General features: G+C 37.4%; 1 protein-coding gene across 1 annotated transcript in view; it reads right to left on the reverse strand.

Moving 5' to 3' along the window:
• adamts3 (ADAM metallopeptidase with thrombospondin type 1 motif, 3) overlaps nucleotides 1–18,052 on the reverse strand; it is a 139,440-nt gene that overhangs the window by 83,664 nt on the left and 37,724 nt on the right. Inside the window, exons 5-7 of the mRNA XM_084415226.1 lie at nucleotides 11,856–12,043; nucleotides 6,672–6,755; nucleotides 2,698–2,854 (exon numbers count right to left, since the gene is read on the reverse strand). Of these exons, the coding sequence (XP_084271352.1) occupies nucleotides 2,698–2,854; nucleotides 6,672–6,755; nucleotides 11,856–12,043 (429 nt within the window). The remainder of the gene's footprint in view (nucleotides 1–2,697; nucleotides 2,855–6,671; nucleotides 6,756–11,855; nucleotides 12,044–18,052) is intronic.

Consider the following 18,052-nt stretch of genomic DNA (forward strand, 5'->3'; position numbering starts at 1 on the left):
AAAATGACATGAACACCACATGAGGGTTAAACATGTAATTACTTGCAAAATAATTGCCTACAACATTCTAAAATCTGCCAGTTTAATGCGACATGTAAGCGATGTATCGTTTCTTTTGTAACGACTTTATTATTTTTCCAGTTTTATACCAGCGCTCAAGCACTGACTAGAATCCAGCGCTGACAAGAATCAGCATTCACATGCTCAAAAATGTGTTTCTCGCTGACAGCAATCCGGTGGTGGCTAGAATCCAGCGCTGAGTGTTATACATCATTCAAAACTGTTAAATGTCTTCTTTTATTTGTGTACACTCATAATAAAAACAAAATGTTGTGTTTTTCGTAAAATAAAGAAAATAAACATGATGCACGTTCTGCTGTCTCTCTCAATGTGAAGTTCATTCTGAAACGCGACAGAAAATGATCTGTAACTCAGCTAATGCTTGCCACACTGACATGAGACATATGTCTTTACAAAGCTTGAAGTCTCTATTTTTAAATTATGTAAATTATTTCAAAAACAAATATTCTCTGTTTAAGTAATCCATATGAAAGCAACGAGATGTACAGTTTCTCCAGCCCGTGCTCATAAGCTTTAATGTGACCACACCCACGAGCGCAAGAGCAATTGACATGCAAATCGTCCACGTGAAGGAACGCAGACCTGTAAACGCCCCATCACCTCAAAAACAAAGAATCAGAGACCTCAGACTCCTCTGCTTTTCATCGAGTTTGGAAGACTGTGTTTGTGCTGTGCTTGGATTTACCTCAGAAGAATTAGAAGAACGCGATTTGAAGATGTCACAATCTTCTTTTTTCTTTTTTTTCACAAACCACACATAAATGTCATTATCTCAAAACTACAAACTTTTACATACATGCTGCTGACATATTATTGTAGCAGAGTTTGTGTTGAATACAGTGTAATCAGACTTTAGCCATGAAAATGTCACAAGTAACAAAAATAAGCACAAATGTCAGAGCATGTCAGACCACCTCCAGGGCCCAGAAAACACCTCAGACCCCAGAGGGTTAACTAATTCCAATGCCTAATGCCAAAATGTTTTCTTTGTTCACCAAGAAATTTACTGGTCAGGCATTATTGTTAACTCGCAAGACTGTAAGGAGAAAATAAAAATTGTATGGAGAATTTAAATATATTCTGTAATCACATTTTGGTAATGTATTAATTTCACCGTAACATCTGAGCGCGAACCGCTGCTTGGATAGTTTCAAGATAGTTAAAAATAATTCATAATACAATAATAATTTAATTGTTCATTGTGTTCATGTGTTTATTCTTGTTAGAAGATTGTTTTTTACTGATTATGAACACAAATTAATCATGACAAACCAAATTAATTGTAATTGTATTAATTATACCATTGATGAAAACAAGCTGATACCAAGGTATTTTAGGCCTACAATTCTAACATAATTTTTCATGAAAAATCATGATTGTATTTTTATTTTATTTTTTTAAAGTAAGGTGTAAGCAGCTTCTTGCAATACTCCCCTAAATGCGTAATAAAACCTAAGTGCAAACATTACCGATTTAATGACCCTACAGCCTACGGTCGTTTTTACTGTCCAATGACAGCCCATCTTATATCTACTTTGAATGGCATGGGAGAGAATCGGAAGTTCATTTGTTGCCCCTACGAGTTCATAATAGCATATTTTAACAAGATTTTCAATGGATAAAAAAAAAAAAAAACTGCCAAAATGTTTTTAAATGTTGGCTTTATTAAACTATGTTTTAAACATGTGAATAAACAGTCTCATATGTATTTATTTTTAATATAGGCCTACTATTTATTCATGTATTGTTCTATTTTATTTAACATTTTTACATTTAACATGAATAATCAACCATTTAACATAAAACAAGAATTGCACAACAATTTTAAATGTCAACTCATTTGTCCATTTTAAAAGGATTTATTCATTTACATTTTTGTTTTAATTAAATTGATTTATGCTATTCCTTATTCTTTCGGTTTATAAGGTCTCACAACAAATCCTGCATTCCTAGTCTTCCATACATAATAGCCTCTGTGACATTTAGTCACTTATCAGTTCAAAATCACAGTCCACAAACAGTGCATATAAAAAAATAATGTAGGCGCGCAGCAATTGACGTTGAAAAGGTCTCAACTTTTCAGAATGCCGCAAGCGCACAGCAGGTCATGTGACAAAAACCAACCGATCAGCTTCGGCCTTTTTGTAACAACATCGAAAGCTTGGCCGAACAGCTGATCATAGCTGTACATGGCGGGTTTTTATTTCTCATCTCCATAAATATATCTAGTAGTAAAGCTAATGCAAGGGCAGGAAATCAATTAATTCTTTGCTGATACTTCCTCGTCATCATGTCATGGAGAGCGCAGTTCATGGATGCATAGCAACGACAGACGTTACACGGGAGCGCAAGCGCTTGTGGAAACAAGGACAAAGCGGCGCGGCCCTTAAAATAGTCCCAATATAAACACTTTTTATAGGTGTACCTTAGTGATTCAGGATAAGACAAAAACATGGTTTGGAAAATGGATTCATGATGTACTCACTCTTACATAAATGTTGTACATTTTAAATACAAAAAGTTACGAAAGTTATTTTGTGTGTGAAAAATGCTATACATGACAAGGGAGGAAATGTTGGAAAGTCTGAGGCATGTTAAAGACCAAAAAAGTCAAACCTTGCATCCCGGTGGGGCCAAAGCCTTGCCGGGTCAGGAAGATAGCATGGTCATGATGCTCTGAGTGCTCTGGATCCTCTTTCTGCTGGACGAATGCCCAGCGGCACACGTTCTCCAGGCTTCGTGAAGGGTTGCCACGTTCAATGAGACTGATGGACTGAGAAAAAGATTAGAGACTCATTAGGGGACACTTTCAGCATTCATTAATCTATAAAACACCTTAAACTGACTCACATTGTTCACTGTGGGTCTGTTTGTTTAACGTCTTTAAGATAAACTCCTGGGCCCGGTTCCCCGATAACGCTCACTCTTAGGGCCCTATTTTAACGATCTGAAACGCAAGTGTCAAAGCGCAAAGCGCAAGTAACTTTGTGGGCGGGTCTTGGCGCTGTTGCTATTTTCCCGGCGGGATAAATGACTCTTGCGCCAGGCGCAAATCTAAAATGGGTTGGTCTGAAGTAGCTTCATTATTCGTAGGTGTGGTTTGGGCGTAACGTGAAATAAACCAATCAGAGCATCATCTCACATTCCCTTTAAGAGCAGGCGCGCTTGTTCTAAAGCGGATTCCTATTATAACGGCGAATTTGCCAGGCGCGCGCCAGGAGCAGTTCACAGCCAAGGAGAGCAACGCTCTCGTCAGGGACGTTGGAGATGGAGAAACCCACCCAAATTAACTTCGGTTAAAAAGGCGTATGATAATTTGGGTAAATGTGTAAGCTAGATGTATGCTTTTATTATAAATTGTCTATCTATCTATCTATCTATCTATCTATCTATCTATCTATCTATCTATCTATCTATCTATCTATCTATCGTAATAATGTATGATTTGCAAAAATGAAAACTGCTGCTTCTGTGTAGATGAGAGAATCAAAGTGTATGCGCGTTGTGCACACGCTACATTGATTATGGCCAAGCATGCGCCCTTAAAATAGCATCTGAATAACATGCGCAACGCGCCACTGACTTTAAACTATTTTTTCCTGGTTAGTGGCGCAATTGTTTTTTAAACCTGCAAAATAGCATGAAGGAACGTTTGCACCGGAACACGCCTCCTTTTTTGCGCTGAACCGCCAAGGGAGTGCAAGTTCATTCCCTAGTTTAGCGACGTGCTTCTGTGGAGGGAAAAGCGCGCTTTGCGCGGGTGCAAAATAGGAATGATACATGCGTCGGTGAACAAAGTCAATTGCGCTGGGTGCAAGATAGGGCCCTTAGCACGCTAAGAAGACTCGAAAGATATATCTTACCAAAGTTGTTTATGTTCCTAAGTGTGTTCCCCAAAGTGTCCCTTAGGAAGCTTCTTAACACGCTGCCTCTTACGTTCGACGTTACAAAGGCGCTGTCCCAAGTGAAGGTGCTGAATTAGTTGTCATCGACTGCTCAGGAATCGATTTTCCAATTCACGCGAAGGTGCATTACGGCGTTAAGAAAGACAACACGTTCTATGCAAATGAAACATTCCTCAAATTATTCCAGTAACATTTATTTTAACATAGTTTAAGTTATCAGTAAAATATAGACTATTAATTAAATTATCAAATTGTCAGTAATATGTTCACACGATATGTTGTGACGGGTAGACGAACCGGGTATCCCTCGCTAATCATCCACCCTCCTTATCCCGTTGTGCCACTTGTGCCGCTTCTTGACATGGGTTTAACGACTTCAAAAAATTATGTAATACACTTTTATATTAATGGTAAGGTACTTTACAATCAGAATTGATTGGCAAGCAGCTGCAGTTATTTCTGTTTAATGCGGTATTGATTGCCATTGGTTAATGTTTAAAAAAAAAAGCAACCTATCTACAATGAACAGAGAGAGAGAGTTAGAGACAGAATATGGTGGGGAAGCAACGTAAAAAAAGGGCACCAAGCTTCTCGTCAGAGGAACTTGAAGTTTTGCTGGACGAGGTGAGCTTGCACAAGGTGACATTGTTTTCCAGCTTTCGGAATAACTTGTGCAGCAGCAACAAAAAAGAGCTATGGAGCGACATAGCAAGGAAGATGGCTGCCTCCGGATCAGGCACACCAAGGTCCTGGCAGGACGTCAGGCAAAATGTCAAAAGGGCTTAAGTTTTGCCGAATAAAAAAATTGACATGGACTAAACGGCTCCGCGGCCGGCGCAGTCTTTGATTCAATACAAGGACACGTTGGATCGCTGCCATAGTTGGTCGCTTACTGGACACCACCATGCTTACCCATTTATAGATCTTAGCCATTTAGAGCCAAATTGTTTGGCAGATTTTAATTATCAAAAGTGATTGTCAATTTAAAACGCTTTAAAGACATTACGAAATAGTCTAGGCTAATTACCGCCATATTAGTTCTGATACCAAATAAAGTCAACTTCATAAATAGGCCTGTATCCATTGCGAACATATTTTATTATTAGTCTTAAAATGTCCATAACATAAAATCATTGTTGAGCCACAACATTGTCAACATACCATAGTTTGACTTGTACTCCGCTGCGCTGATTTCTAAAGACTGCTGCACAGTGGCGGCGAAGAGAGAGCTTACGAATGGTCCAGACCAACCTTACGAAAGTGTGACTTACAGAAGATATACTTAGCGGACGAACATGTCAGGAATCGTGCCATAACGTTAAGAGAGAGGTTAAGGAATAGGTTAAGAACTACTTAGCGATAAGAGCGTTTTGGGGAACCGGGCCCTGTTTATTAATAGTCAAGACAGTAGTCAAGATACTTGAAGATGAAATTCAAACCTTTTCATTTGCAAACTACAGTACAATAAACTAAAATTCCATTTTGTTGTAGCTGCTTTTTTCCTAAAACTTTTAGTTATTAATCACATTAACATGTATTTGGAAAAGAACAAACCATGTTGCAATTATTTGTGTATTACAAAACAGACATAAAATGACCTCTGTGTATTTGTGGACTGAATTATGAGCTCACAACAAAATAGTATATTTATATGTATTTTTTGCTTTCAATTGTGTATGGCTGTGTGCATTAGTGAGAGGTTTAGATACTGTCATAATTAGACAGATATAAGTAGCTAGACTACCGACAGTTGTTGTGCTCTCCCTGTCCCCCTCTACACACCAAATTATTGCACATTTCAAAATTGTGGTGGTAACTGTCATGGTTAGCTCCACAAAGGATGATGAGGAGAAAGATAGTATTCAAACAATAGCGTTAGCGTTAATAAAACAAACAAAAGCAGTACTCCATTGAGAATATACAATGTTACAGTGTGCACATGTATATACACAGGATAACGAACTAAAGTACAGACAGGCGTCCATTAATTTATCATATAATGAAAAACCATGGTAACTGATGATAAAGGGAACAGAGGAAAGAGGAAACCGGAAGCAAAGATAAACATACAAAAAGTCTTTGAAAATTAAAGCAAAACCCATCAAACTAAACTGTGACAGTAACTGACATATGCTGAAATGTCAGGGGGGAGGGGGTTAAGTAAAAATAAAAATAATAATAATTGTGTCCATGCTGCCATTTCTGTGTGTTCACCGATAAATGCACCTGGCAACATTACAGAGCTATATTGTTGACTAAAACTAAAACCATTAAAAAAGCATTTCTGCTACTAATAAATGTTAAATAATAAAATAAAATGAAATAAAACGTATTTTATTACTGCTAGTTGTCAAAGCAACATTTCTCAATTTGGTTTAACTTATATAACTATATAGTGAATATATTACTAAAACAAAAACTATACAGACATTTAAAAAAGCAATAACTAATAAAAAAAGACAAAAACATGGCAAAATTACTAAACTTTTCAAATTAAAATGAAAACAGATACAAAAATAAAAACTAATTCAGGCCCTTAATGTGTTAATATAGAGTCAGAGAGAGTGTTGTCATGAAAAAATTAAGTAAATAAATAAATAAAGATATAAAATATTACATCTTATGTAAGAAATATATGATATGACCCATTATGGTTGATAAAAGAGATATTTAGCAGTAATTTACCTTAGCATATCCAAGCATTATCATCCTCACAAGCACAACATTAATGTGTACTCCCAATGATTCATCGTGGTAGATCTCATTCACCTGTAAACACATGATGAAAATGACATAATTATCCACTAAATTCAACATAATAAAACAACAAAACATTGATCCTGCCACAAAGGGGAAAAGTGATATCAGGCAAGGATAAGTTGCATCATACTCCACCTAGTCAATTATGACAGCTACTGATTTTATCAACTCCAGGGACTGTGAAAACAAATGCTGCTTCATTCCATTTCTGAAACCTCACCATGATTGACAATGAGCAAGAGAAAGCAAAGATTTTTCAACAACAGAATCAAGATAAAGAGAGTGGGAGGAAATGGATCTTAGACCCATAAGAATGGCTCTCTGAGGCATAAAAGCCGTTTTTAGACAGGACTTGAGGCTACAGCTGGCATGGAAAAGCCTATGAAAGGTTGGTAAATGAAAAGGGCCCAGTGTTTAGCTGGTCATACAGAGGCCTTTTTAAAAATGTTCAGATGTTTTTCCTTCTCCACCTAGCTAAGAGCCTGCTGTGTGGGGTGCTGCGTTTTAAAGGCACAGTTTTGCTGTTTGAATGCAAGGTGTGATGCTGTAACGAATGACTACATCCTAAATGTACAAACGTTTCATCGAAACCTTCTGGAGCTTAACCTTCTCTTAGCTATTATGGATTAATAAAGACTTGTTTTCACGCGGCTCCTTGCACAATTATGTTATGACCTCAAAACACTTTTTACCACAGTGCATGATTTGTAAACAAATATATTTTGGAGTTTGCATCATTTAACCAGTTCCGTACGTTCAGTTTAACTGACTTGTAGCTCAGTTGGTACAGAATTGTACTTGTGATGCGGAGAGCTCGGGTACTGTGAAAGAGTCATGACACAAAAACTAAAAGTTCAAAATCAAGCTAAAAGGCCATGATTACCTTTTTATGTTGCATTTGCTTTGGTTAACACTATCGGGTAGGTTTAGGGTTTAGTGTAGGTGTACGTTATTTAAAAAAATAATGGAGCATTAAGCTTTAAGAGCAATTTATATAAGAGGCATGCCACTTCCTCAATCCTCAATACAACTATATAAGGAAAACCCGTAACGGCAAAGATGGCTGTTGTATGCACATGTCCCGCCCCTCCTGCTGGAAAGCCAATCATCTGCTTTTAACAGTCAAGCCGGGAAACATTTAAGCCTATCGTCTGGTTCCACTGACGCATGCGCACAGTTAAGGTTTTGCGACAGCTACCAAGGTAGTTAAAGCATTTTATATCGACCACAAATATGTTACCTTATATTCTAAGTAAAAGACACAAAATATGTCTTATTTGATCGGTGAGGAATGTAGATGAACTGCTGCGCTTGTGACAGGGCGCATATTTAACTGAAAGAACAAGCAGAGAGAGAGAGAGCCCCGGTCGCGCGCGCGCACTCTCTCTCTCTCTCTCCAGGCGAAAGTGTAAACAAGACTTCACCGTCTCCAAATTAAGCGCTGTCTTGCTCTCTCTCCCGCACGCATATTAATCAAAATAAAACGACATGATGGTACAAGGTCGGATGACCAAAGTTTCATGTTGGAGCATTAGGAGATTCACTCCCGCTGGGTGTGAATTGTGCTAAAATACGTTGCCTGATCTTCTCTGAAATGCGTTCCGCACATTCAGCTGACATAAAATTACTCTCTAAATAAACGAACAAACCTATCCAGTGATGTAATGTTTTCTGTGTTGACACTAACCTTGTGGGATGTCCATGTCCTAACTGCTGGGATAATCACACAACCATATGACACGTCCAATTCGCGAACTAATGACTCCTTTGAACCGATTCATTTTAATGAATAGTTAAAACAACTGATCTATACAATACATTGTTATTACTGATAAAGTGCAAACCTGCTTATATTTAAATAATGGAGAACAATATTGACATTGAATATTGCCATATAAATTGTCTCTGATACTGCACAACACCGGCATTCTGGATAGAGACGTAAATGAAGTTGGTGTCGTGAACCCTTGCGCATGCGTAGTAAAAGTATAACCTGTGGGGAAAAAGGCATTTTAAACCTTATTTTGGGGGAAAGTCATCAAACTTTTTCAGCGATTTTTATCATATTTTACTGTTGTTTCTATACATGCAGTTTTTATGTCCCGGTGACCAGTGAAAGTGCAGTTCTGACTCTCTGCCCATTCATTTAGATAGGAGCCATCAAAACGTTGCCAAGATGGCGGCCGAGTGGCACGACTTGCCTAAAAGGACTTTGGCGCCACTCACTGGACATTTCAATTTAGAACTGCAGTGATGCGATACGTACAAAATACCTACATAATAAAACGTTGACATATTCACGTTCATCTGTTCCGGAAAAAAAATAAACACGCTATTAGCGCCACTTACTGGACATTTCACTTTGAAACTGTCCCGAAACGTGCACGACACAGCGCATTTTACGATTTTTTAATGAATTTTTTGTAACCCAATGTCCTATTGAAATTTATTTCTGGACATCATAATGTTATTTTTTTTTTCAAAAATTGTTATTGTACACATATATTGTTACACACATTCCCCCCTCATGACTTTAGTGAACTTTTCCTAAGAAACAAAGCCATATGAATAAACTGGTTGGTTGGTTAATTGACTTGACGATGCGAGTTACATTAGGAGTTTTCTTTCTGTGATGCTGATATAATATATAATACAATTATATAACTAATAATTGATATATTAATTGAAAGTGTTGACATCTTGTTGAAAATGCTTCAAAATATGATTCAACTGTTGTTCTTATCAGATTGGCACAAATTGGCCCAGTTAAGCAGTTTCTAGTTTATGATTCTGTAAACAAAAAGTTCAGATTGTCCTGGTCATTTGTACGACAGAGAAGAGAGACAACTTTGGTGGATCTAAATGCACATCCGTGTTCAATTTGTGTCGAGATCTCTTCTCCTAAGCAGAGCATGAACAATCAGAAGGAGGCATGAAGTAGGCAATTTACAATAAGGTCTCATTGGTTAACATTATTTAAAGCATTAACTAACATGAACAATGAGATATATATTTTGACTGAATTTATTAGCTAACCTCTAAAAATTGTACAGCATTTATTAAACTCTGATAATGTTAGTTAATAAAAATGTTAATGTCAATGTTAGTCAGATACAACTTTTGACTTTAAAGTTTTAGTAAATGTTGAAACTAACATTAACTAACATTTATAAATACTGTATGTTCATTGTAGTATTAGTAGTATTGTTCATTGCTCGTTCAAGGTCATATGCTAATGTTAACAAATGGAACCATATCATTATAGTGTTATATATAAATGCAATTTACATTGTACTTTTTTTTTTATAAATCCCTAAAACAGAAAACAACAAAAGAACATAAATAAATACAATAAAATGAACTGGAAAAGGTTAATAAACTCTTATGAGTATTACTACAATTTGTTCTGACAGTTCCCTCAAAAATAATTTTGCTAATACTGCAAACACATTTTCCTCCTACATTATTTTCACCTTAAAACTGGCAGAAGCTGTCGGGTCTGCCACAAACTCTACACTCAGAAGGGAAAGGTGAGAAAAACAATTATGTTACAGGAAGAAAAAAAACTACTTTTATATGCATGTTTAGACAGCTTTTAAAAGAAGGGGAGGGGCACAGAAAGAAAAATATGCCTCAGCAGATCTGTGTTGCTGTAGTAATTTGTTGTAGGGAGCAGCAAAAATATACCCGTACAAAATGATTAAATTCTCCATTGGCATATGAACACAGATTGCCTAAACAACTCTCTAAATCAGCAGAGGATGGTTAGTCTCTTACCAACTGCCCCCCTCTCTTCGTCCCAGCCGCCTCATGCAATTAAACAGAAGCTCTGTTTGATACAGAAAATTGTCCTCTTCCGGCAGCAGGGCTTTAAATAAGTATGCAAGGGACCCACAGAAGTCTGCATGTGTGAAAGTTGTAGTAATGTTACATTTTTATACAGAGCTCATTACATTCTGAATGCTGGGCCAATCTTAAGTGAGGGTTTATTAAAAATTGTAGTGTACATCTCATCAATGCACTGGTATACAGAGCAGCAGGGACATCTACTGGAGGAAGGACTTCTAAATGTCTCAAAAGCAGCGGTTTAATCTTAAAATGTTATGAGTGTATTGCCGTAGCTATTTCGTAGCTACTTTATTTCTCAGCCACATCCTCAAGTATGCCACATTTGGGCTATGCCTTGTTGTGTGCCACATCAAGATGAAAAAGCATATAAATCCTCCACAAAAGAAAGTACAGCTTTCCTTTGAATATATTGACATTAATTCTTGCAAATTGTTCAAGCAAAACTAAGGGTGGGTTGCTCAACAGTAAAGATGGACTGATGGTCAGGGGCCAGTTGAGGGGTATGTCAGTGAATTTGGGACTGATATCTGCATGGTAATCACCAGTTTCATTATTTTATTGTTCCATACATTATTTATTTATTAATATTTTCAATGTTGTGTGTGTGTGTATAAATATATATATAGGGTGCTATAGACTCATTGCTGACGCACAGACATATACCGTTTTATATAGCCAATATACTTGTCTTTACGTGCACGCACTTTGGGTGTGAGCACAAAATCTGTGGGAATTAGTAAAATTATGCTGAATACGCGCAATCCCACTCCGAAATTCAAGCCCTGTAACACCAACAATATTTATCCAGAGCAAATTAATCGAGTGAGTAAACTCTTGTCAACTCGCTGTCTGAGAGATTAGAGAGCAAGAACGCGCAGCTGGAATTGTGTATCCTGCGAAGAGTTTCAGATATCTCAGTATCGTTATGAATCAAAAAAATCACTTGATTGACCTTAGTTTATTATTTCAGATGCCTTTTTAAAAGACTACAATTGAAAATGTATATTATATAAAATTCAACCGGGTTGGCGGGTGTTAATGTCAAGTCCTGTATCATGCAGGGCTTGACATTAACACCCGCCAACCCGGTTGGATTTTATATAATACAAAATAATTAAGGGCTGTATGTATATATATATATGGCAAATAATATTGTGTTCTAGCACCCAAAATAAATAAATGAATTAATTACGTAATTAAGTAATTAAATAGGCAATCCGGTATATAATAGAGCCTTGCTAAAGATGATAGGATACTCACAATGTTCATGAGGGTGAGGAGATAGTTTTGCACATGCTCTTTCCCATGAAAACGGACAACAGAATCATCTACTCCAAGCAGCACCTCAATATTGTAGTCATCGTCACCAGCGTGCCTCCGTCTCCTGACTGTCCTTTTGACTTGTTTGGCAATACTGTCCAGCACCCTTGGAACATTCAATTCAGGCTCTGCAAGACAAAATGGTTAGTCTCAAAAAAGCACCTTATCTTAATAATTTCACAACACCCATATTAAACATATTAAGGGCATCTTTGCATTACTATGCACTAGCGTCTTGCAAGTTTTCTTTTTTCTTTTCTTCTTCACAGAGTGCAAGTGGATGCCAGCCAAGAACAACAGAAAGCAATCCTAACAAGGGCTCTTCATGATTCAACATCAATACAGGCTATAAACCAATGTCTTTTAAAACCTGTGTGTCTTTTAAACGCTGATGCTAAAATAAATATTCCAAACATCTTGCTCTTTGGCTGGCTCTGGCCTACAGTGTGGGGATTGTGAGGAACATTCCTCGGCTCCTACATCCCGTCATGACACACGCATTCTTGTGTGGCCCAGCTCCCAGAAGAGTAAACACGTCTCTGAGGTTCAAGTTCAAAAAGGACAGGGCTTCCCCTCACGCTCAGACGTGCCGTGTGTCCCTCGCAGGTTCCTTGGTCCACAGCGTCTCTATGCACACCCTCATTCTCCTGAGGGGCTGCCATTCACAAATGGCAAAGCAAGGATAGAACACACATGGCAAACCTGCGTAACCCGCCGGCCCCAATTCTAAAAATGACTTATGATGGCAAATGAGACCATCCAGATCACCAGTGGAAATCTACTATGTCTAGACTGCAAAACTCAAAAAGTGTGTGTGGGTCAGGATTTTACAGTATTATTTTGTATGCCATAGTTATGCTTATTAATGTGTGTCATACAATTGTAATATTTGTTTGGTTATGATTTATTACAAACATATTTATTAACAGGCTTATGTTATGACATTAATGAGATGTCATGTCTATATAAAAGAAAGCAGTTTATACTTTTTGTGGGCAGATTATAACCTTCTTAATATCTCAGGTTTTACCAGGCCTCACAATGAAAACAGCTTAATAAACATACTAAATGTCTTAAAGTCCCCCTGTAGTCAATAATTGTATCCCTTTAAACTCATCTTTGATCACCTAAATGCCTTAAAATAGCTTGAATGTAACTCTACACCCTTAGTAACTCTACCCATGAATATGCAAATTAGGCCCGCCTCCACTCACTCACACCAGCTCAGAGACCCACTCAAGTTTCCTCAAGTTACTGTAGTAAACACTGCACAAAGATATCGCTCTTTACAACATCAGGACACATGATGGTAATTAATATGATTAGCCTTTTGCTTGACTACGTTATCAAACATGTGTTGCTAATGTTACACACACCATATTCCCATTCGCCATCTCCGTCTGCCTTCTAAAAATCAGCATCCTTAGAAATGCTTTGAACATCATAGAACGTCAGTGGAGAAAGGCACTCGTTCACGTAACATTTAAATATTTTCCCGCCAGCGTAAAAAAAAAAAAAAGTTGCCAGCCAGCACCAGCATTTTTTATCATTTTCACACAACTTTCATGGCCCCCAGAATATTTTGTTGTATAAATATCTGAACATGCAATATATCAAAAGAAAGAACAGACTGAGCAGCCTTATACATAAAAAAAAAAAAAAATGTTTTATTCTAGCTTCATGCACTCTTTTTTTATCAACACTTGAATATAAGTTTCATAAAAAAAGCTAGCCTCGAAATCCAGACCTAAATCTAAAAGATTAATGGTCTGGCGTAGACTAATGAAAATCGGCCAGCTCGAGGGGCGGCACCAAGCATGCATTTGAAAATCCCACTGCACGCAATAGGATAACACTACGACCAATCATTCACAACAATAAACCCCATGCGCTTAGCTACCAGCGGAGCTAACTGGTAGATTAGACTCTTAACGTATCCGGTCGGCAAAACAGCAAAAACGTTCTTCTTGCAAAGGAACGATTCGAGCGGCGTCTTCTGTTCCTGTTTTAGATAAAAAGCCAAGTCTAACTCGTTCATTGTAGCGGCCAAAGCCGTTTCAAACAACTGGTGTTCATCCATAGCCATCTTGCAATGTTTACTAATGACTTCTACGTCACAGCGCTGTCGTCATCTGTTAGCTCGCCTCTGGCCCGCCTATATCAGATAACCCGATGTGATTGGTGCAGCTCAGATCGAGGGGCATATTTAATGAGCACCATTACTCGACACCAGAGTAACTCGCTGAGCAAATTCAACTTGTGCTCTTGCGAGAACTCTGGATTACCAGGGTATAAAAAAGCTACATTTTGCGCAAAAAGTTGAGAAAATCACGCTTTTGTCAAAGACTACATCTGGATCGGATTCAGAACGATGATGAAAACATACAGATCATATAGATCGAGTCCATCAACACCCCTAAAGCTTCACAGTCCCATAACTTGTCCTGGGTCAACATTCCATTCAGTAACATTAGGCAGTTTTGATTAATATGCCTTTTAACGTTGATGATTGCATTATTTTAAATATGCATATGATTACATATGAGATCACTTGTTTCTGCGTCGTCTTCGCATGTGTTTTGATCAGATTCAATACACTTTCAGAAGATGTGTCATAGCGCCTCCTAGCATATAACAGTGAGGTAATAAAAGAAATAAAGAGCTGCTTCATCGTTGACACACAATGTCTTATACATTTGCAAGTTTTGTTTCATAGTAAGTAAATATCACCTCATCCAGCTGTCTTTTTATTTGTAATATCCTGTTGTGTTGTGAGAAAAAAATTCAAATGATTCAGTGCACAAGTAAAGTGTCTGAATCAATTAAACTAAATCGCAAACAATTTTTAGACCTTCTTGAAAAACCATTTGACCGAGAGATTCATTCACGAATCTGCCATTGCTAGTTCACATTCTGAACAGCTGATAGAAAATGCACAAAAAAAATGCGGAAATATATTATATGGGTAAATGACTCTGAGGATGGTATACGTTAATCTCTCCATCATCAGACAAGGATTTATCAGCTATATTTATCAGACAAGGATCTATCTAGCGACACCCCTAATTAGGGGACAGAAAATATCATTACCTCAGTAAAACAACAACAGTAGACCAAGTAAGGTCCCCACTATGACAGAAAAAACAAATGTGTGTTTGTGTTCCCCTCAACTTGATCTCATTTCGATTCTTCAATTGTAAAACATGAGTGGGTTTGCCTTGTCAGCCACGCTCTGCACAATAAAAATTCAGGAGGTGGCAGACTGCTGTGGAGGAGAAACTGGATGCATACATGGCATATGTCATAAGTCACACTTATATACTTTGTATGGGTCAAAACTATCGATTTTTCTTTTATGCCAATTTCTTTTATCATTAGGATATTAAGTAAAGATCATGTTCCATGAAGATATTTTGTACATCTCCTACAGTAAATATATAAAACAATTATTTTTGTGAGTGAATGCAGCACAATCGCAAACATAAATGGAAAACTTTAAAATCACGGCCAAATATAGTCCTATCCTAGCCTAACAAACCAATGAATCAATGAAAAGCTTATTTATTCAGCTTTCAGATGATGTATACATCTCAATTGAAAAAAAAAAATTACCCATGTGACTGGTTTTGTGGTCCAGGGTCACATATTTTAAAATGATGGCACAAAGAAACATTTGGAAGATCATGAGCCTTGGTTTAACTCGTTTTACATTATTTTGATTTTACATTATTATCAGATGTGCTCACCATATTTTAGAGTGCTGAAAATGACATTCATTTTGTTCTCAGAGAAAAAGTCTACACGGATGTCTACTTAAAATAGAAAGATTCTACATAAAAGCACAATTTTGCATGATTACATACAAGTATAATGAATGTAAGAAATGTGCACGCTGTCATGATGAAAGCATTCTTAATGGGACAAAATGAACAAATTGAGTTGACAGTTACAGAGCCCCTTTATCATCATGAAATCCGCTTACTCTGAAATTATTTGATAAGCAAATTGGGCATGCTAAAACCATATATGAATCCAATTACCGTTTTATTCAAGGACGTAAAAGGGATCTATGCAGTGTCTCTCGACACGAACAGTGTGATTGGATTTTGCTTTTTTTTCCCCTATTCTATCTTGGTTTAGAAAATAGATCCCTCTGCTCTCCTTACAGAAAACTTGTGTGAGGATTAACGACCATCTCTTTGATGGGCGAAGGTGGTGTTTCTTCCCTGGAAGTATAAAGAATTAGCAGGCAACAGTGTGTTAATAACAAACAGCATCAGGATCAAAAGATTCTGCAGGAGGCAGTTTTGATGGAATTCTTCCACGTGGCACTCAAGTATAACACCACTAGCTGTGATCTAATGTGCCGGGAGCTACTTTAACTCTTTATTAGGACATAAGAGAACTCTTGTAAACGAGAGCAGCTGAGTTAGCAAATGCCGGCCTCCTAAAGCTGGAGTATGGTGTGTTTACTGTACATCATGAACATTCTCGGCCTTATTTGAGGCAGTCGGGTGATCTTTAATTTTTAATTACGACTCTAAGTATCTTATTGTGAGCTTAATAAATGATCATCTTTTTCTGTTTGGTCAAAGGGCCTCTGTAAATTTCTCTGTAAATCTCTATAAAGTTCTCTGAAGACGTCAGATAAAACAGAATCAACTTTTTAGCTATTAAATACACTGAATCCATTAAGATGGGAGAGAAAAAATATGTTCTATATCCCAATGAGACTTGATGTTATCTGTGATCTCTGGTGTCAATTCTCATTTTCTTCCACAGTGAAAGCAGGTATGAAGCAAATCAGTTTTAATTATTATCCCATTCATGTCACCCAGCCTGCAGCTCACAATCAAAATATACTGAATGTCAAACGTTTCTCTTTTCTTAATGATTCTGTTTGTTAGAATGAACAGGATCCAAATATTGAAAGATGCCTAGGAATAAAGAAAATATATATTAAGAAATTATATTGTATGAAATTAATACCTACTAAAACACATGCAGCTGGGCAAACATGTACTGGCCAACTGTGGATCGTACACTGGGCAGGTGAGCTAATTCCGGCAGTTCAATTATTCTGAATCTGTGCACAATTCAAGACTTTTCAATGCGTGGCAAACCCTGGCCTGTCATGTTTGATTATGAGAAATAACTTGTATTTTTGGCCTCATATGTTTAGTCTCCGGCAGAAAATGCATAATTTGACAGCATAATTAATGCACAATAGATTACTCTCTAAAAAGGCTTTGTAGTATACAGGTGAAACTCGAAAAACTTGAATATAGTGCAAAAGGTAATTTATTTCAGTAATTCAACTTAAAAGGTGAAACTAATATATCATATAGACTCATTACATGCAAAGTGAGATATTTCAAACCTTTATTTGTTATAATTATGGCTTACAGCTTATGAAAACCCCAAATTCAAAATCTCAGAAAATTTGAATATTACATTAAAAAAAAAATTTAAAAAAGGATTTTAATTTTACAGAAATGTCGGCCCTCTGAAAAGTATAATCATGCATATGTACTTAGTACTTGGTTTGGGCCCCTTTTGCATGAATTACTGCCTCAATGCAGAGTGGCATGGATGCTATCAGCCTGTGGCACTACTGAGGTGTTATAGAAGACCAGGATGCTTCAATAGCTTCAGATCTTCTGCATTGTTCTGTCTCATGTCTCTCATCTTTCTCTTGGCAATGCCCCATAGATTCTCTATGGGGTTAAGGTCAGGTGAGTTTGCTGGCCAATCAAGCACAGTAATCCCATGGTCATTGAACCAGGTTTTGGTTAATTTGGCAGTGTGGGCAGATACCAAGTCCTGCTGGAAAATGAAGTCAGCATCTCCATAAAACTTGTCTGCTGAAGGAAGCATGAAGTGCTCTAAAATGTCCTGGTAGACGGCTGCGTTGACTCTGGACTTAATAAAGCACAGTAGACCAACACCAGCCGATGACATGGCTCCCCAAACCAACACAGACTGTGGAAACTTCACACTGGACTTCTTGGATTGTGTGCCTCTCCATTCTTCCTCCAGACTCTGGGACCTTGGTTTCCAAATGAGAATGAAAATTTGCTCTCATCAGAAAAGAGGACTTTGGTCCACCGTGCTTTATTAAGTCCAGAGTCAACACA

Source organism: Rutilus rutilus (assembly GCF_951802725.1).
Source record: "Rutilus rutilus genome assembly, chromosome: 7".
Classification (NCBI taxonomy): Eukaryota; Metazoa; Chordata; class Actinopteri; order Cypriniformes; family Leuciscidae; genus Rutilus; species Rutilus rutilus.